Source organism: Ovis canadensis, chromosome 2 (genome assembly GCF_042477335.2).
Source record: "Ovis canadensis isolate MfBH-ARS-UI-01 breed Bighorn chromosome 2, ARS-UI_OviCan_v2, whole genome shotgun sequence".
Classification (NCBI taxonomy): Eukaryota; Metazoa; Chordata; class Mammalia; order Artiodactyla; family Bovidae; genus Ovis; species Ovis canadensis.
In genome coordinates this window covers 252,823,024-252,843,549 of record NC_091246.1, presented here as the reverse complement: position 1 = coordinate 252,843,549, position 20,526 = coordinate 252,823,024, and the positions used below count along the sequence as shown (strand labels likewise).

Sequence of the window (20,526 nt, the reverse complement as noted above, 5' to 3'; positions counted from 1 at the left end):
CGGGCCCGAGCGCACGCCTGAGCTGCCGCTGCAGCACAGTGGGACCAGAAGGTCAACGTTCACGTCTTCTGTGCCCTGTCCGTGCTCCTTCCAAGCATCTCGGTTCAGTTTAGCAGGAGCAGCACCGTGCTGAGCTTAGGGTCACTGATTTTGCCTGTGCACGATAAGGCCTCCTACAGACGCTCATACAGCTATATAACTAATTCCTATCCCAAGGCTGATGTGTAGTTTCCCCAAACATAAATCTTCAAGGGGTCACTAAGCAGCCTCTAAAATTTACAGAGCCATTACTAATCCCAAGTGGCCTGCATAGGGGAGCCCCCAGTAGGATTCTAAGCCAGCAACTCTCAAACTTTTTGGCCACAGGACCCCATTACGCTCTTGAAAATTAGACCCCAAAGAGTTCTTGTGTATGTAGCTCTATCCATTGATATGGATTTATTAAAAATTAAAGTTTAGCAATTCTTAAAATATTAACTCATTTACAAATAAAAATACATTATCTGTCACCCTAAACAGCGTTTATTTCCGAAAACAAAAATAATCTCAACAAAGAAGCTATACTGCTATACATTTTTAAAATTGTTTAATGACTACCTTAATAAGACAGCTAGATTCTTACATTGCTTCTAAGTTCAAACTGTTGTGATAGATTGTTTTGTTGAAGCACTCAGATGTATACAGTTGGAAAGAAAAAATATTGTAATAGCTTTTTAAATTAATTACAGAATTTTCATTAATACTAAACCAAAATTCAACGAATTGCAGGTTTTTAAAGATTGGTTGCAATGTGGAATCTGAAACCAATCAAAAAACATTTCTTCTCCCATTCCACTAAATTCATCTTTTACTCACACATGAACATGCATCGGTCATCTGGAAAATACTGGTTCACAGAACTACACCCATTTCTCTTTAAGTGACAGGCTCGTTTTATTCACTTTTCAAGAAAATCATCGGCTAAATACCTGATTCTGAAGAACCACAATTGGCTCCTTAGCCCTCCTTTCAAGCACAAATGAGGTTCCATGGAAAAGGCAGCCGGTTCAGCCACCCCCACCACCCCCCCCCCCACTACCAGGACTTCTCCCTGGGTACCCTCCACCCTGCGGTGTGCCCGCCTCCCGCGCTGTCTCACTGAATAGTGAACCGACTACTGAACCCCTCGGCAGTGCTTCACCAGGGACGCTCCTGGTGAAGCTGCAGTGAAGAGCATGCCTCGCGGTGCTGAGGCTTGGTCGGTCTCGCCATCACTGACTTTGTATCATCTGCACAAGTGCCACAAAAGAAGAAAAGGGCAAATCGTGTCTCAGGATAATTATGAAAATAATGTTGACCTCGCAGATATCCTAGTCGTCTTGGGAACACCCACAGATCTATGAGCCAAACTCTGAGAACTGCTGCTCTCTCTAGCTAAAACTCAGCAAAATGTGAGGCTTCAGTGCTCAGAGGCTAAGAGCCCTCTCGGGTAGAAATCTGTGATCTCACACTGTAGGAAAAATGACAGTTATGTGGGGATGAAGTTCCTCTTTTCAATCAAGAGCCAATTTTCATTTGCTGAGAATGCACTCTGGGGGGAAGAAAGCCTTCATCAAAGCGAAGGAAGAGGTGGGGGGTCTTTTCTGAGGACGGTCGGAGCAGACCAAGAAAGGGAAACAGTGTAAACTGTTCCCTGTCCAGCTTCCCCTGTGGTGCCTGCCGCTCAGCATCTTGCAAAGAAGACTCGGTTTCCCACCAACAGACTCCACCAGGATGAAGTAGGCATCGGAAGGGCTCCAGGACTACAAAGACGGAGGCCCCAGGCAGGGCCGAGGGAAAGCACTATGGCCCACATGCTCTCACACCAGTATGAGCAAGTCCATCTGCGGCTACGCCACCTTCAGAACTAAAAACTCAGCTTTACTCATTTAACAATGGCTTATTGAGTCACTATTATAACACGAGATACCAAGCTATACATTGGACCAAAAAACATCTTAGTAAAACATAAAACAGTGCCTGGATTGGAGGAGCTCATGGCCAGCCTGGCAGAGAACTGGATCACTGAAAGCAGCTGACAAAGGGAAGGCAGGCGTGGCAGCCGAGGAGACGCTGCACAGCCGCACGCAGCGTTTACAAAGGACTGCCCAAGGCCAGGGGCCTCCCAGGGGGCTCAGTGGAGAAAATTCACCTGCCAACGCAGGGGGCGTGGGTTCGATCCCTGCCCCGGTCACAGTGCGAGGGAATAGAAGGGCTCCCAGCACTGTGCGAAGGCAGGGGGCAGGGAAGGACACAGCCCCTGGGAGCCGCGAGCCGTCCGAGGGGGCTGGAGGAAGGGGCGGTCCTCCACGGCGGACCACTGCTGCAGGCGCGTGCCTTTGCCTGCCTGTGTTACTCGAGAGCCCTCTGAGAAACTTTCCTTCTCAGAAACCCTAACCCATCTCGCTGACTGCCGCCAAGGAAGCACTGGCACCCCAGGGAAAGCGAGCTCAGGTGAGCAGAGGCCTTAGAGCACGGTGGGCGCTGGCTGGAGCCTGCCCCCAACCGCCTTCTCAGGCCTGTACCTTGTTCTTCTTGCTGGTGGGAGCAGGTGGCTTAATCAGCTTCTGCAAGATTCGCAGGCACATGAGGGTGATGTTCTCAACCACCACGGGGGTCTTGATGTTCACGGCCATGAGGAAAAGGCTGAGCGCTGGGAGAGGAAGGCAGGGCGGAGGCACAGTCACAGACATGCCTTACCAGCCGCCGCGTGGCCGCCTGAGGGCAGCTTCCCTGGCCTCACAAGGCCCCGCACCGAGCTGCGCTCCTCTCGCTAGCTGGCTGCCAACCAGACATCCCCCAAACTCACCACAGCGCAAGCGGAGCTCCCAGCAGCTGTCCTCCTTGGAGATGGAGTCTGTCAACAACAGCATTTCGTACTGAAGGCTACTTGCCTAGAGGGCCAACAGAAGAGATGTGAGCAGAGGAGGGTCTGCAGGGTCAGTCCCGGACAGGGGCTCACGTCCGTGCTCTGACCCAGAGACTCAGAGCTAACCCGTGTGGTCAAGCGGACCGTCAGAGAGACAGCAGGAGATGGAGCCCCTCAGCACGGCCCCTGTGCGTTTCTGCTCTCTGAGCCTGACGCTGACTCAGCAAGGTCTTCCTGGGATGTGAGCCACTCCTCCCTCACCCCCACTGCCACCTGGCCTGGTCATCACAACGAGGCGCCGGCGGGGCGAGCCATGGGGACGAAGGAAAAGGGTGAAGGGGGAGTCGGAGGGCGCGGCGGCCTGCTCACCAGATCAGGGTTGGCCCAGTGGCCCTTCAGGGCTGTGGAGACTTTGCCAATAATCAGATCGTTCATCTGCTGGGTGGCCTCCGGATTGTCTCTAGGGAAGCAGAGAAGAGAGTCCTGTTACACCTCTGGGTGCGTCCCACCTCTGCACGTGAGAGCGCCCAGGTGAAAGGAAATCAACGTCTAGGGCTACCAGCCTTCCCAGGCGCAAGACGACTCACGAGCCCCACAAAACCCTGCTGTGTGACGAGAAGGGCCTGCCCAGCCGCCTTTCTGGGGAGGAGACGCTGACAGAGAGAAGACCGCACGCGGGGTTTCTCCACAGCCCAGGCTACCTGGCCCCCGGACCCCGCCGGGTACGTCAGCCTCCAGAACCCAGGGGTCCACTCTCAGTCTCCTTCCTCAGCTTCTCCAACTGCCCCCGCTTCATTTCCCACGAGGCATCCACACTTCCCACCCGTGTCCCTTTGTAACAATGTGCGTATTAGTAATTCAAAAACCATGAATCGCGCCAGATCACTCTCAGGCTTCCCAACACGCCCTGAATAAAATTCAAGTCCTCACAGTGTTCTAAAGACCCCACGGGACCTGGCCCCTGGTCTCACTGAGCCCCCTCCACTTTGCCCCCACTGTGTCCTCCACTCCAGCCACACGGGCTTCCTTGGGGCCCTGGCTTCACGCGGCTGGCATGCCCCACCTCTCTGCCCACCACTTGCTGTCAACGTCAGCGTGCGGCCTCACTCCCTGACCTCCTCAGCAGTCGCCCCTGCCCACCCTGTCCTCTGCAGCGACCCTGCCTGCAACCAGAGCTGCCACCGCAGCTGCACTGCCCTTCACGTCTGACTCCTGGCGCTGTGCCGGGCCACCATCCATTCACCGCCCTTCTCTCCTCTAGAGTGGAGGCCACATGCGTGCAGGGACGCTGCTCCACCTCCCGCTGCATCCTCAGAGTCCAGAACAAAGCCTGGCATTTAGCCGATGCTCAGTGAGTGCTTGCTGAACGAGTGAACACGTGGTACAGCAAGTCATATTTAGCGGCCAGCTAACATGTTCTAGAACTTAGGCCCACCCTCGGTAAACAATGCAAATCCAGCTGTGGGTTCTGTGTCAGCACGGACTAAGGACTCCACAAGTATGAGCTACTACTCACCATGTGAACTATGTCCTCCATCCTCACCACAAGCCATTACAGAATTGGCTATTATCCTTATTTCTCAGATGAAGAAACCTCATGCTCAGAGAACTCTGAGAAATGTGTCCACGGCACAAAGGATCAGACACCGGGCCCTTCTGAGCCAGATCTAGGCTCCGAAGCCCCAGGCTCCACTGCCCCGGCTGTCTTCTTCTGGGGGAGTCCTGAGCCCAAGTGCCCGGTCACTCCCTTCTCCCAGCACCGGAACTCAAAAACCGCTTCCTCAGGAAACCCCACTGGAACCAACCAAGCACAAGCCAGACCCACGGCCTATTGATACAAGGGAGCCTGGGCTTCACGTGCTCCTCCGTCCACTCAGCTGCACCCTGGACAGTCCCCCGCAGCCCCTGGCGCTCCCAGCACCGCTGCCGCCCCCACCCCTCCCACAGGGTCCCGGCCCATGCCCCCGGCGCAGGCTCTGACCGAGTCAGGAGGCACATGAGCTGGCGGACCTCCTCCCGCATGGCCGCAGAGCCCCGGCGGAGGTTGTAATCAAAGAGCTCCCGGACGAGGCCCTGGGAGACGAGGATGTGGCGCAGGGCGGGGTTGGTGGCCAGGGCCCGGAGCAGGGTGATGCAGTGCTCCGTGACGGCCGAGGCGCAGCCGTAGCACTTGGTGGAGGACGTGTGGCCACAGCCCAGCACAGATAAGGCGCGGTACTGGCTGGCCGTGAAGGTGGGCTGCACTGAGGTCCGGGAGGACTTGGTGGCCGCCTCCCTCTGCTGCAGGTCGTATTCCAACAACTCTTTTCGTGAAGCGAACACTTTCTGAGGGGAAAAAAAAGACAGAAGAAAAAAATCAGCAATTAAACTAAGGAGGAAGAAAAAGGAAGCTAGTTAGAAACCAGCTTTGGTGTGAAGAACACTTTACCAGCATTATCTAACTTAACCCTCTCAATGGCCTCAGCCTAGTAGCTCAGCTGGCAAAGAATGTGCCTGCAGCGCAGGAGACCTGGGTTCGATCCCTGGGTCGGGAAGTACCCTGGGGAAGGGAATGGCAACCCACTCCAGCACTCTTGCCTGGAGAATCCCATGGACAGAGGAGCCTGGCAGGCTACAGTCTATGGGATCACAAAGCATTCAATATGGCTGTGCAACTGACTGTTTTTCAATGACCTTAGCAGTTAAGATACTTCATCCCCATTTTACAGAGGAGGAAACAGCTTAGAGAGGCTGGCTTGACCAAGGTAAGGGGCAGAGTTAGACCTCAGCCTCTCATCACAGGCATACGTCCTTAACACCCACATAACACTTTCTTTAAAGAGTAAAGCCAGGAACATAGGCACATGGAGTGAAGACGGCCTACCAGCCACTCTGGGGACAAGGACCCTGGCTGCTCTTGTCTGCAGCCAGTCTTCCACCCCATGGGGGTGAGGTCTGTAACATACTGCCCACCGATCCGACCGATCAAGAAAAACTGATCTATAACAGTCTCCATGATTCTCAGCGTTCTGGTATGAACTCAGCTTTCTACCGCGCACCCGGAACTGCAGCAGGTGAGCAGCTGTGTGGCTGGCGCTTAACCGTGCGGGGAGAGCGAAGAACTGCTTTGAAAACAATGTCGATAACCCAGAAGGAAATGTACTGCCGCCACTCCCGCCTCTACCTGGATGATCTTGGAGAGCTCGTCAAAAGAGCTCTTGCAGTCTCCGCAGTACTCCTGCGCCAGCTGCAGGATATACCGGTTCACGCTGGCCGAAGTGGAGCTGATACCCCCGGAGGTTCCCGAGTCATCCTGCAACCCAGAGGGACGCGGTCAGCCTTCCACCGGGAGACAGCCTCGCCTAGGGCCAGTCTCTGCCTCTGACCCAGAACCCTCTCCCAACACCCCTGTCACCCGGATCACCTGTGGCTTCTCAGGAGCTGCCTCGTTCACTTTGCAGAGCAGGTTCTCCAGCTGCGGCCGATGTCCCATCAGCTGGTGATACACTCGGTCGGCTTTGTCCAGAAGCGTGTTGATGTTGGACACAGCCTAGACAGGAAGAGATGGGGAGTGCACGAAGGCTTGTCAGCACTGAAGACTTGCCCTCAGTGATCCAGTCAAGTACTGTGTTTCACGTGGTATTTCTACTCACCGCAGTAATCCTGTGAAGTGGGTACTCAAAGTATATGCCGTACATTCACATAAACAATGCTGAGGGCGGTGACTTACGCCAGGTCACACAGTATTAAAAGCACAGGGGAGCTGGAGTGCCCACCCTCCTGACTCTGGAGCTGGACGCCACCCTGCTTTGCCCGGCTGCTGCTGCTGCTACTGACCATTCTGGCAGCCCCCCGCCCTGCCCTCCCATCTCCAGTCCCAGCGCGCCACCTGCCCCTTGGGAGACTCTGCTTCCACTGCCAACACGTCTCCAAAATGCTACCCGAAACACGTGTTCTAATCCATCTGATTTGCTGCCACTCAAAAGCTCAGCCCTGCAAACACGCTGAGCCAAGAAGACTTGGCGAGAAGGAAAAGCACACTGCCCACACCAGCTCAGCCCCCAAGCTCTGATCAGAGCCCGGCGTGGGCCTCGCACAGACACGGCCTCACCTTCTTCCGGTCTTCCTCATTCTCGATGGGGTCCACTGCGCAGCAGGGCTTGGCGTAGAGCATGAAGTCGAAGCGAGCGTATTTACAGAAGCCACAGGCATTGCACAGGAAGGGGTCCTTTTCATCATAGTTGATGGACCTGAAACCCGAGCACAGGTCAGCGAGCCGCAGAGGGCGGGGGGAAGGGGGAGCGGATGCGCCACACCTGCAGGCGCCGGGGACCCTGCAGGGCTCTCGGAGGGGCAGCAGCCAACAGGCAAGGACGACTCAGGCAACCAGGCAACCAGAAAAGGGACCTGGAGCTAAACTCGGGAGCCCCAGCCCACCCACCGCCCCACCACTCTCCCCGGCCCTCTCCTGCATCTGTGAACTCCACACGCTAGAGGCCCATAATCCTCCCGCGCGAGGGCACCGCATGGCAGGAGCGCCCACGCTGAGGCCCTCCTGAGGAGCACAGGGCGCCCCGGGCCTGGGGCAGCCGCTGCCCCACCTGCACTTGTGGCACTGGTAGACGTTCTCCCCGCAGTTGCCGCAGACGCCGGGGTTGGCGGGGACCGAGGCGCTGCAGCGCGGGCACTGCAGGGTCTCCGTGGAGGCCTGGTAGTTCTCATAGAAGTCTGCGAACTCAATCATCAGGTTGGAGGCCACGATGGGCAGAGGCAGGTCGATCTTCACCTCTGTCTGCCCAGGCGTCAGCTGAACCTTCTTGGCTTTGTGCCAGCGCGCCGGCCTAGGAGAAACGGCGTCAGGCAGACAGGTAGAGGGCCTGAAAGACGCTCACAAGACCCACAGCAACGACAGTCTGAGGAGACGGAAAGAAGGCTGTTCCTGCGTGTTCTCCCAAGACGGTGAAATGGTTATTCTAAGGAAAAGGACTCTGACAAATAAAAGCGACTTAATTTTAAAGAGACGTGTCCACTATTCTTTCTCTCTTGAAAAAAAGGGTAGAACATACAGGTGCTTTAAGACACTATATATGGTAATTTCTGAGATTCCAGGAAAACAAGGGAATGTCCATCAAGGGAAGACGTTACTCTGAAAGTATGCCACACTGGAGCCTGGACTCCCAAGAGGCTCCATGATGGTGACTGCCGTAAGTTCCTATCATGGCAACTACCTTGGAAGGATAAAGCTCAGATTGCTTCAGAGAGGCAGAGGGACACACCAGGATCCGGACCACGTGCCAAGAAGAGTCAGAAAGAGTAAAGGCAAGTGATAATTTAGAGATAATTACCTTAATAGAGTTAGAGTTAGTGTTTACTGAAATTTTACTATGTATCAGGCTCTGTTCTCAGCATTCCACATATGCTAACACATTAAATCCTTAAAAGAACACCCTGAGAGTAGATTTCTCTGCTTTTTACAGATAAGGAAATAGATTCTCCAAGGGATGTGAACCACAGTTGCATTCCAGAGTGTGAGGGCTTCACCCCAGCAGCTGAGCTAACTCTGCACAACAGAAACCAAATCTACCTGCTCCAGAGGGGACTGGGTCATCCCAATGAGCAGCTTCTACCTGCAGGCCACCACTGTGAACCATGCTTTTCAAAGGACAAAACCTGCTTTGAAAAGCAGAGCTCCCGGTGGCCGTTTGTTTCCACGGTACACGCTAGCTTTATTCTGCCTTCAGAGTAATACTAATACTTCCATTCTGAGCACAAAGCAGCACTCACTGCAAGCCCTGGCATTCCAGTAGCCTCTACCCATATTCTCTGCCCGAGAGCAACGCCTGAGTCTTCAACAAGTGGTCTGTCTCAGTAAAAGTCGACACGAACCCAAGCTGGTGTCTTCTTTGGCCCATACACACCAGGCCTCATTTCAGACGTCAGGACAGATAAGCTACAAAGATCAGCGTCAGCAAATGTAGACAAAAGGCACCACGCAGAAATGGAAGGACTTCATACTAGAGAACCTCCTTGAGAACTGCTGCCCACTCCATGAGCAAGAGAACGGTGTCTCAATCTAACAAACAACTCCCTCCCTACCTTAGTCTACATGGAAACAGCCGCTGTGAGCAGCCTGGAGCCCCCAGCACTCCACTCCCCTTCAGGCTGTGGCAGAGCCTGGGCTTCGAGGGCCCCACAGACACGATCTCACAGCCTCCGTCCGCACCCTTAAGAGCCGGCACTGCACTTTTATCCTCCAGCCACGACCAGAGTCGCAAGAGGACAGACATACTGGGCCGCCAGGAGTGTGCCGCTTGGCCGGGCCCCAGCCATCAGAGCCGACACCAGGCGCCGAGCCTCGCAGGCCCACGCCTCTCCAAGACTGAAAAGCCCATACTTGTTTTTCAGCTCCACGATGGCCTGCACGGTCCGGTTGTTGTAGTAGAGGTTGATAGTGCGCACCATCTTGGTCCGTTTCAGGTCCCCGATTTTCACCGTCACTTTGCTGATGGTGTGGCTGCCAATGAGCTTCACAACCTGCTGGGTGGTGGTGTACCGCGTGTCCACTTTGACGGAAGACAGCTTGATGTACTGGAGATAAAGGCGCACACAGAACACTGTGTTAGTGCGAGGGTAGCGGCTCGTCTTGCCCTCTTCAAAACTCATCAGCGTAAGCCCACTCTTTGTCCATGGATGAAATTTTGATTTAAGGTAGCTGGTCAGGTAAGAAGTCACACCACTCTGACCCACCACTGGGAGAGGGACACCCAAGCAGTAACATCAGTCTCTAGAAACCAGAGACCCACCGGCCCCAGAAGCTAGGACTATCCACGTGAGAGATGTCACTTACACAAAACGGCACTTCTGGATTATTACACACCAGGCAGGGATCACTCTCCAGGTAATAGCCATCAAACTCCACCAGGCCAGACAAGGTGCTAAGGAAGAAAGCAGTCTCAACATTAAATTTTCATTTTAGAAAGCATGGAGCTTCACAAAGAAGTCAAAAGAAAATCACAGCTCACTATTCCCCAAGGCAAGCCCCATCCCAGTGAAAACACAAGGAAATGTGAGATATCCTTATTTCTGATCTGTTCTGAGGTCAGGGGAATCCTAAACGTTACATTAAAATTTGACTTAAGAGTCACAATTAAATTTACTAAAAATCATTAAATTGTATACTTGGAAAGGGTACATATTGTTGTGTGTAAATTATACATCAATAAAGTTTGGAGGGAAAAAAAAAAGAACAGTTGCTAACATACCAAGGAAATAATAAAAGATTTTAATCAACACTGTCTTCCAAAGGTTTTTTTCCTTTTAAATGCAGCTATTTCCTGTAAACTTGTCTTATGGGATTCAGACTTAGACCCTTGAAACTAGAGACCTTCTTAACAATCAGCGTGGAAACAGCAACTGCACTGTTGGCTGAGCCTCAAATAGAGAGAAAGCAGAACAGAACTCACTTGTAAATGTTGGAGTTGGGATGGTTGGTAAGAATATGGTTTTGAGTCCGAAGAATCTCCACAGCCTTCTGTGAATATTCTTTCAACTGAAAACAGAAGTCAACAGGGGACCAGAGTTAAAGCCCAAAGTCTTGCTAGAAGAGACTTTCCTCCTCTGCTTTCCAGCGGCTACTGCCCTGGAAGTCCCAGCCCTCATTCAGAATCACGCAAAGCTGAGCCTAATTCCTAATCGTTTAGAGGATTCTGTCTTCTTTAGAAGTTTTCACAGTCTTAGTAGCAGCCATCTTCTTACAGCTTGTGGAGGAAGAGCAATGTTATCATCATGGAGAAGCTATGAAATGACTGTCTCGTTACAGAAACACTTCTGGATGTGTGATCGGGATAGCCAGAAAAACCAGAGGACCACTCTTCTCCCCAAGCAATTTTAATGAGATGCATTTCTTCCCCACTTTATCTACGTCTGCTGGCCAAGCCAAATTCAGATTGTGCTTTTTGGCTAGTGTGTATCTTCTAGGTGACATACATATTGGAAGTGCTCAATATATATTTAAAAGAGATTTCACCTGTATACCCCCATGTAGGTTAGTCCTAACATTCTTAATTCAAGGGAAAAAAAGTTAAATGTGGCAAGTAAGCTTTTTTGACCATCAATTATCTGTTACCTTCTTCTCTGTCTGTGGGGTTTTCAAGGAGAAATATCCCAGGAGGTCCACAAACTGGGCAGCCTTGCGACCGTAGGCTGGGAGTTCTGGCCATATGGACCACATCAGGTCTAGCAGCAGCTCCTGCTGAGATTTGCTAGAGTTTCTGGGGATAAATGACAGTTCATTTTATCAGTAGCAAAAAACCCTAGGGGCTCCTTTATTTTAATCAACAAGGCCCAAGTACTGCCTTTGTGATGTACCTCTTTCCCCACGACTATGGGCTAAGTCTGAGTGGCACTACTGCTCTTTGGACCATCAACCCTAACAGATCCAGCACCATCCTTTCCTGTCTTCAGAAGGTGGTTTACTCCCATCTTCCAGCATCACTCAAGGGCAGAAACTGAGTACTGTTAGCTAAAGAGCCAAGTTTGGTCATTTAACAGACTTCTACACACAGTCTTCTTGGTGGGCAACAGATCACCTCTTCCTCTGACATCAGTTTAATAGCTAAGAAGCAGACAACTTGAAGAAGAAATCTGCAATCGTCAAGAGGATTCAGACTGGTGTAAATGCTGATGCGCAACCGTAGGTATGTACATGAAGACAAGACAGAATTTCGCCACCAGCCCCACGCAGCCTGATGAAAGCAAGCCCCAGGCCCTACCTGTAGATGTGCAGAGTCAGGCAGTGGGCCTGCCAGCGCACCGAGGAGGAGTTAGACTCCAAGAGGAAGCAACGCAGAAACTGAACCAAGGTCTCCTTGTCCGCAAATTTGTTCAGCTGGTTCACCAAAGCTGTGCACAGCTGGTCCTCTTGGCTGCCTGAGCTCTCACCTGCAACATGAGAGCAGGACAGAGGGCTGAAGATAGGAAGAAGTGGTCTAGGGTCCTCAAATGGAGTGAGAGGGGATGCTGTCTCTTAAATTTTTTGCCAAAATGGTTATAATTAGAAATCAACTTCAGATCCCCTGGAGACGGGACAGGCTACCCACTCCAGTATTCTTGGCCCTCGCTGGTGGCTCAGCTGGTACAGAACCTGCCTGCAATGCGGGAGACCTGGGTTCGATCCCTGGGTTGGGAAGATCCCCTGGAGAAGGGAAAGGCTACCCACTCCAGTATCCTGGCCTGGAGAATTCCATGGACTCCATGGGGTTGCAAAGAGTCGGACACGACTGAGAGACTTTCACTTTTCAGTTGTTTACGAGGGAACAAACAGTTCCAAATAAAACAATGCTACCAATAAAAGCAAAGGATAAAGTGCCTATACAAACCTGGCACTGAACAAAGGTAGTCACGCTGGAGAAGGAATTTCCTTTCAAAAGTCTGCTACCTAATACAGTCCACATTACTACCGACCTGCACAGAGGTATCTGAATAATTAACGGGGGAATGTGAACCATCTGCACACCTGTCTCAGGCCTCCAAGGATCATGGAAAGCAGGGACACAGCAAAGCTTTCACCTTTCTGATGGCAAGGAGTCGGATAAAGATGACTACAGCATCCATCTATAAAGCACCTAGCAGCTTACAAGGCACGTTTAGTAACTAACACAGCTTCATTTAATGTTGATAATCACTCCAACCTGGGCTAGTAAAAATATTCAGTGCATCTCTGGCCTTTCCCGTTACAGACACTTGCTATGGGGAGTCACACTCTTTACGCGGTCACCTGGCACATAACTGAAATGAGACCAAGAGCAGGCCCTGGGGGGCACTTGGGTTTTAGGTCTCTATAGATGAGGGTGAAAACCCTTTCAGAGGAAGGGGATAAACGGTGTGCTCTCAGAGAGATGAGAACACATCATCCTCATCACCAAGAAGGTGATCCTCACCCTCTTTCTCCTTCTCCTTTTCCTCCTTCTTGCTCTTCTTCGTGGACAACTTGGGCTGTGCCGTAGCTTGTCCAGAGCTGGCGGCCGCCGGGGCAGAGGACGAGGAGGTGCTGGAGGAGCCCGCTGAGGCCGCCAGCGCGGCGAGCACCTTGCTGCCACACAGCGCACAGGAGAGCAGCTGCAGCAGCACAGGGGACACCCCCTCGTCCACCAGAAAGCTGACTTGCAGGAGGAAGCACAGGACGGCTGCAGGCAGGGGAGACGGGGCTTAGCTCCGTGCCACTCACGCGGGCGCAGGGCGGCTGCCCCAGACGCCAGGTTGCCCCCTTCTCCAGCTGCCTGCCCAGGGCCTCACCCAGAAGGGTTCACAGCTGCGGAGACCCTGACGAGTCCTACAGCAACGCCTCAGAGGCTGGCTTCCAGCCCCCACTTCTACGGAGACAGTGACTCTCCTCATCCGCGGACCACCCCAGATACCTACAGCAGATACTGCTGACCTTCCAGCAGATACCTACCCTGGGCCCCCACAGCACCCCCATTCTCTCTACGGACCCTTCTCAGTCTTGGAGGTCTTGTCATCTTTGCTGGGCAGAGTGCTGCCTGTCTAGCTTGCTCATGACTCTCTCTCTAACACCCAGTCTAATGCGTGGCCTACGGGGGCCTCGATGAACAGCTCTTGAAGGAATGAATGAATGGAGAGGCGCTGCTTACAGTCGTCCTTGATGCAGAACTTCTGCCAGTTGGCAGTGCGCTGGGCAGCAGTCTCGGCGCAGGCCTTCAGATGCTCCATCTGCAACAGAAACCAGGCAAGAGCAGTGACCCACACCGGCTGCCTTCAGGGTCCTTTCGCCAGCTTTGGATTACAGACCCTTGTCCTGTGTGTGAGGCTGACCAGTGCCCTAGAAAACTAGGACCAAGGCCCGCACACTCCGGCCCTCACGGAGCCTGCTTCAGTCAACGCCCCACCACACAAGGCCCTTTGTTTTCAGGGGTCCTTCAACCCCTGAAGTAATGCAGCAGCAAAGGCAGGCTTGGACCAAAAACACTAGAATCCAGTTTATTTTTTCCTTACTAAGAGCACTATAGTAAGAGCACTGAACTAGGATTCTTTAATACTGAAGACATTCTTTCTAGATTTTCCTATGCAATCATGCGATTTATACCCCAAAATCAAACAGCTGATTTTAGGTGGTAATACATCATTTCTGTAGCATTCTGGGACAAAAACGAGAGATGCACAAACCATGGGTTGAGCATGCCCACAATGCCCACATGCCCACAATGTGAGCAAATGCCACAGTTAGTCAACCCTCCTCATGACAGAGGAACCACCGCCCAACAAGGGCAGGGACAGGGAGGGGAAACTGCAGACCCTGAAGCCAATTACGTGAGGTACAGCAGTTGGGTATGATGGATCGACCCTGATCTGGGAAGCCCTGTGTGCACGGCTCCATCCTTTGACTGCCTGGCCGAGCCTCTCCCTGTCCCTCCACCCCCGGCAGGACCATACCAGGCTGATGAGTGTGTCATACTGCAGGGCGGAGCCGGAGCTGGCCGTGACCACGCTCGCCCGGAGGAAGATGCCCTGCTCCTCCAGCAGCTTCTTGATCCCTCGCACATGGGAGTCCAGAGTGTGCAGATCGCGGAGCTGGCGGTACTTCTCCTTCGACCCGCAGATGAAGAGCAGAAGCTTGCGGACTTGCCGGCGCACAAACGGGGTCTGCTGGATCATCAGGTACTTGAGGGGAGAAACAACACAAGTCAGGGGCTCGGGGACTGCATCCACACCGGCCAAGGCACCCTGGACTTCAAAAAAAACACCATGAACCAAGCTGCTTCCTCACAGTTGAGCTAGCTTCTGTATTCCTTACAAGGACTAGGAGAAAGAAAAACATTAAAAAGGGAAAAACGGCAACATTCCTACTATTCCTCATGGTAGTACTTAGGGATCTACAAGGAAGCTGGTCTCCACTCCAGTCTGCCCAGAGTGAAACTATAAGGAAAAAACTTTCCGAATATCTCTTTCAGGTTAAATAGAGGGGAAAAAGTTGGGTTGTACCTCTACAATTTGAACTGGTCATTTGGGGTTTGCTAACATTTTTCTTGTGGAGTTAACCTCAGGTGGGCTCTGTGGGTTATTTAGCCACGTTCTCCAGGCTCCAAACTCAGCCTGCTCTGCGGTGTGCGGCCCAGAACCAGGCTGCCTGTGCCGCTGCTCTGTGGCAGCCCCCTCTGAGGCCCTGCCGGTGGGGAGCGTGGGGTGAGGACACCGGGGGGCGGGAGCAGAGAAGGGGCCTGCACCTCCCCGTCCAGCCGCTGTCCCAGCGGCAGCCCCGCACCCTGAGGCCTCCAGCATCTCAGCAGCCAAGCACAGGCCAAGTCCAGGCGGTCCTGTTCCTTGGCTTCCTGCAGAACTTCCAGGATCAGCCACCTCACACCCCTCCAGAGCTCCTGTGGCCCCACAGCAGCCCCCCGTCAGATCCACCAGGGCCCTCCTCTTCACTGGCAGGGCTGCCGCAGCTGCTTCTCACAGTCACTACCTCTGTGTCACCTCAGTGTTCCCTTGTCATCTTCTCGGTTCTTCAATGGCTGTTTAACCAACTCTCTATATTAAAATCTCTCAGTTCACTTAACTAGTACACTTTCTGTTTTCCAGACAGAGTCCAAGCTATGAAACGTGACCATTGTCACCATGTGTGGGGGATGTTAAAGGCACAGAATCAGACACTAAAGAGGACAGCCTGCTCTGACACACAGCTCCCACGGCGTCATCATATGGTACGCTCAGAAGGAGCAAGACCTCAGTGGTGGGAGGGGCTCTGCTGGGGGAAATACCACGTGCAAGTCAGGGTGCAAGGGGGCCACAGAGGCAGTCACAGCCCATGTCCTCTCCTCGACTGGGACCCTCACTTACCTCCGAGAGAAAGTAAAACCATGAATGATCAAAAACAGGAGGTGGGATCCGCGAGTTGGTATCGGCGATCTTTTTGATTTGGTATGGCAGCCTCAGCACCATCTCCGTCAGAAGCTGAGTATAGGCCTCAAACACATCAGCAGCATGGCCCTGGAGAAGAACATGTGTGGAAGAGCCATGACTGAGACTCTTCCGTGACCACAGCCAGGAGAAAGGCTGGTCTCTTGCTCAGTAGGAACACGTCACGATGGAGACAGTAAATGGCGCCCTCCAAAGCTGGAGCCGTCACTGACTGACAGTTTGGTTCACAAACCCAGGAAGACCCTGGGCTCTGGGGGCAACTCCATCACACGCAGAGCTTACAGCGGTGGCAGGCCTCACCACTCTTAGAAGCTCTAACACTGCACTCTGGCTTCTGACGCTGGACTGACTTTTCTCTGCTTACACAAAAATCGGAACTAGAACAGGAGAAAACTGAAGAGAGAGTAAAGGAGGAGGGCGTCTGACTTTCCATGAGAGATGCGTTCCATTCCCTAGAACCAACGCTTTCCATGATGATCATATTTCTGTAAGAAACAGTGTGTCAAGGATCACTGGGAGATTCGCGGACAGGGGGAGCCACAGCTACCCTACACGCCGTGTGCTCCCCAACAGAGCCTGCCAGAGTCAGTGCGCCATGCAGTCAGTCCCCCGCTGTTTCCAGCTGTGTCGAACACCGGAAGTGTGAAGAGGAATAAAACAGGGCCGCGGTGTGAGCCTGGAGGGGAGACCCCACATGCGCGGTCAGGGTGCTCTGGGACCCAGAGAAAGCTCAGACTGGAGAGTGGCAAAGTGTATGCTGTGGAAGGACCCAGTGTGCGAGCTGCGTCTTAAAGAGTGAAAAGTGAATGTCGCTCAGTCGTGTCCGACTCTTTGTGGCCCCGTGGACCACACAGTCCATGGAATTCTCCAGGCCAGAATACTGGAGTGGGTAGCCACTCCCTTCTCCAGAGGATCTTCCCAACCAAGGGATCAAACTCAGGTCTCCCGCGCTGCAGGCGGACTCTTCACCAGCGGAGCCGCCAGGGAAGCCCAAGGACACTGGAGTGGGCGGCCGCTCCCTTCCCCAGGGGGTCCTCCCGACTCGGGCATTGAAGCGACGCCTCTTGCATGGCAGGCGGACTCTTTGCCACTTGAGCCACCAGGGAAGCCCCTGGAACTGACAGGGGGCAGAAGGAACGCAGGAAGAGAGGAGAGAACTTCAGAAGGGCATACACCCTGGGGGACGCACAGAGGTCAGCGGTGCCGCGTGCGGGGCTGCTGTAGATGATAGAGCCAAGCAGAGAGCCGGATCCACCAAGAACTGTTTGGCCAAAGAGCTATTGAAAACCACCAAAGGGCCACACAGAAAGAGGACACGCTCAGGTTCACGTTTTCTGTTGTTTTACTTCTATATTCTGTAAAGTGGTTCTGAGCATGCAGTGAGCAGCACACCCAGCCCAGGCCATCCTGCTCTGCTACGTGGATTTCAGTGGGACAGAAATGGGGATGGTGACTAACATCTCCCAACTGTGGGATGTGCCGGGCACGGTGCTTTCCAAACACCCGAGGCTCGCAACAGCTCTATAAAGCAGATACTGTGTGCGTGCTCATCTTCTGGAAGTACAGACTGAGGCTTACTAAATGTCAGACAGGACCCCTGGAAGCCTCACGGCGTAAGTGGGGACGCGTATCCCCAGGGCTGCACTCCCAGACTCGCCTGACCAGAAAAAGCCCCCCTTCTAAGCCCGGGCGCTGACGGCCCTCTGGTGATAGCAGGGGTAGTAAGGGCGCCCCTGGCTCCTCAGCGCTGCCCGGGGGTGATGGCGCGAAGTCCAGGGGGGAGAGGAGAGGCTCCCCACCCGGGGAAGGCCCTCACCTTCACATACTGGCGGAGGAAGAACGGGCTCATGTCAGGCGGCGACGACGTGGTGTGTGGTTTCAGCAACGGGCTGGCGGCCACGGGCTCCTCGTCGCTCTGCTGGCTCTTCCAGTGCTCCAGCAGGGACTTGAGCGCGTGCAGGCAGTAGTCCACAGCCCCAGAGCTCAGCAGGGCGGCGGCTGTGGCACTCGAGATGAGGGAAGACGACTGCGGGAAAGCGGGGAGAAGGTGAGCGTGGCTGGCAGCCCGGAGTGCGGTCCAGCTGAGCCCGCGAGCAGGAAACGCACTCACGGCAGCCTGAGAACCAGCTGGCATGAGTGTGAGTCCATCTCTTAATTTAAAAGTCTCCCAATGAGATCAAACGTTTCCCCAACTCTTCCGCACAACAGCATGGTAAGAGAAAATAAAGACACACCAGTTCCCAAATCTAATCTCCCAACACATATGTGCCAGAGGCCAAGGAGGCAAGAATTAGATAACCCTTCCACCTGGAGGGGAGAGGTTTTCTCTTTCTCCTTGGGCATCTAGAAAAGAAGCCTATTTATTTTAAGAAGAGAGGAAAACTTTCCACTATAGGCATTTCTCTGCAACCCCACCCTCCCAGTAGGGGCTCTTCCCACAGAACTACCTTCCAAAGGAGATGGGGTGAGTGATCACACAAATAAAAAGGCAGGGGAAAAGCTACTGTAAATAAAACCATTAGGAGAGCCTTGCAAATCCCAGCAGCCCCCACAGCTCATAAGCTCATTAAGATTGGATGCAGTTCAGCCTCCATCTCTACCTTCTCTGCTTTGTGTTAATCTCCTTTCCAGCACGCACGCACCGCTTTCTCTCTGCTTTATTACCATACCTTATAGCAACATACAGCAGGGGAATCCTCTTAGCCACTCTGCAGTCTGCAGAACAGTCTCCTGCTTTTCAATAATGGAACTTCCAAACCCTTTAACCCCCTCCAATGGCGGGATTGTTGGAAAAGATCAGAGCTTGGAAGGGATTCTGAAAAAGGTGGAAGCCTTGCTCCTGAAGGAGGTGACAGCTTAGACCCTTACTCCTCCCGAGCGCCAACAGCCTTACTCGGTGAGAGAGGTCTGTCGCCTCTGCCCGCCAACCTGGCGCCAAACACACAACCCCCTTTGCTTCCCCACAGCCATCAGCCCAGGTCAACACACCTCGCAGACGGAAGCCTTGGATCCGGACTTGGTCCTGGACATGAAGACGCTCAGCAGCCGCATCAGCACCAGGTGCACCTCGTTCAGGGCACTGCGCTCACTCTTCCTGGAGACGTCCTGCAGCAGGGAGCCAGGGGGCCACGCTGGCGTTGACCCCGAGGCATCCTCGCCACGAGACCCCCTCACTCCTATCAACGCTGAATGGTTCTCACATGGAATCACAAACCAAACAAGCTCCAAAGCACCTGCGGTCTATGCACCTGGACACTCTAGAGCCTGACACACCTAGGAGCTGCTGCTGCTAAGTCGCTTCAGTCGTGTGCGACTCTGTGCGACCCCATAGACGGCAGCCCACCAGGCTCCCCCGTCCCTGGGATCCTCCAGGCAAGAACACTGGAGTGGGTTGCCATTTCCTTCTCCAATGCATGGAAGTGAAAAGTCAAAGTGAAGTTGCTCAGTCGTGTCCGACTCTTCGCGACCCCATGGACTGCAGCCCACCAGGCTCCTCCATCCATGGGACTTTCCAGGCAAGAGTACTGGGGTGCCACTGCCTGAGGCCAAGATACAGACAACCCATTTATCATTTTCACTGCGTGGAGCTACAGAAGGGCCACAAGGGCAGTGACCTGGTCTTGCTCTCATTTATAGCCAGATCCACAGAAGTATGCCTGGGCCGAAGTACACACGGAAAACATTTCTAATGGGTCTGCCTCGGTTGAGAGCCACCCCCTGTGACTCAGGGAAGTCTCTCTGAGAGAGGAAGGAAAAAAACTGATCTCAGTTACTGCTCCTCACACAATGACGCTCAAATGTCACCTTCTTGTCCATGCCCAGCTCGGCTATCAGCTGGGAGAGCAGGTTGTCCAGGGCCCCCTTGTCCTTCTCGTCTTCCCCATCCAGATCTGTAGTGAGCATCAGAATGACCTGCGGGCCAACAGAGAGGCAAAACGTGAAAGCCAGTTCCCTACAGAGCAACAACTCTAAACACCAAGTGTTTCACATGAAATCCCAATCCTCCTGCCTGCCCTGTCAACTGGAACTACAGCCCATAGAAAGGTTCAAAATCCTAAGGATACCAAGGTAAAGGGTCCAGAGTCAGAGAAATCAAATGATGGTATATGCTACCCTTGGTAACGCCGAAAACGTTCTGCAAGAAGTCGCACAACTGACTGACTAACCGACATCACATCCAAGTGGCTTAAGATACAGCACTGCGCTGCGCTGAAGAACAGCTGCCTCAGAGGAAGGCAGCTAGCAGCCCTCGCTCTATCACTAGCATTAAGACGGAGACACTAAACAGACACTCAGACTCCGGGGCAGACTTTTGCTCCTTGCTCTGTCAGTAACTAGCTGGGGGGCTGCAGACATTATTTTTAATTCTCTGATCCTTGGTCTTCTCATTTATAAAATGAAGGACTGTAACCTGCAATTCAAAATTATATTCCATTATTCTATGACCTAATACCACACAAAGTCTCTCAGAGGCTCGGCGGGAGAAGCGTGAGCCTGCTGAAGGATGCCCACCTGTGACGTGACAGACCCGGGGGAACGCGGGGTACCTGCATGTACGGGATGGCCCGGACACCTCCGACACTTCGTAACTGGGGCAGAGTTTGCAGCAGTCTCTCCAACAGCATCAGACGGACCATGTGCAGCCTAAAAGACCAGGGAAGATACACAAAACATGAGCTAATACACAAACACTAGCCAGCTGAATACAGTTCTTTCTTCCTGCCAGC

General features: G+C 53.3%; 1 protein-coding gene across 3 annotated transcripts in view; it reads right to left on the bottom strand.

Moving 5' to 3' along the window:
- UBR4 (ubiquitin protein ligase E3 component n-recognin 4) overlaps nt 1-20,526 on the bottom strand; it is a 131,301-nt gene that overhangs the window by 33,492 nt on the left and 77,283 nt on the right. For all 3 annotated transcript variants that reach the window (XM_069579255.1, XM_069579258.1, XM_069579256.1), the window contains 21 exons: nt 20,347-20,443; nt 19,604-19,711; nt 18,788-18,904; nt 17,616-17,825; nt 15,719-15,868; nt 14,315-14,542; nt 13,516-13,594; nt 12,805-13,050; nt 11,638-11,806; nt 10,992-11,136; nt 10,330-10,415; nt 9,714-9,801; nt 9,261-9,454; nt 7,468-7,707; nt 6,978-7,116; nt 6,291-6,416; nt 6,051-6,179; nt 4,869-5,212; nt 3,257-3,347; nt 2,828-2,912; nt 2,544-2,671 (listed from right to left, as the gene is read on the bottom strand). In XM_069579255.1, coding sequence (XP_069435356.1) covers nt 2,544-2,671; nt 2,828-2,912; nt 3,257-3,347; nt 4,869-5,212; nt 6,051-6,179; nt 6,291-6,416; nt 6,978-7,116; nt 7,468-7,707; nt 9,261-9,454; nt 9,714-9,801; nt 10,330-10,415; nt 10,992-11,136; nt 11,638-11,806; nt 12,805-13,050; nt 13,516-13,594; nt 14,315-14,542; nt 15,719-15,868; nt 17,616-17,825; nt 18,788-18,904; nt 19,604-19,711; nt 20,347-20,443 — 3,199 coding nt within the window. The remainder of the gene's footprint in view (nt 1-2,543; nt 2,672-2,827; nt 2,913-3,256; nt 3,348-4,868; nt 5,213-6,050; nt 6,180-6,290; nt 6,417-6,977; nt 7,117-7,467; nt 7,708-9,260; nt 9,455-9,713; nt 9,802-10,329; nt 10,416-10,991; nt 11,137-11,637; nt 11,807-12,804; nt 13,051-13,515; nt 13,595-14,314; nt 14,543-15,718; nt 15,869-17,615; nt 17,826-18,787; nt 18,905-19,603; nt 19,712-20,346; nt 20,444-20,526) is intronic.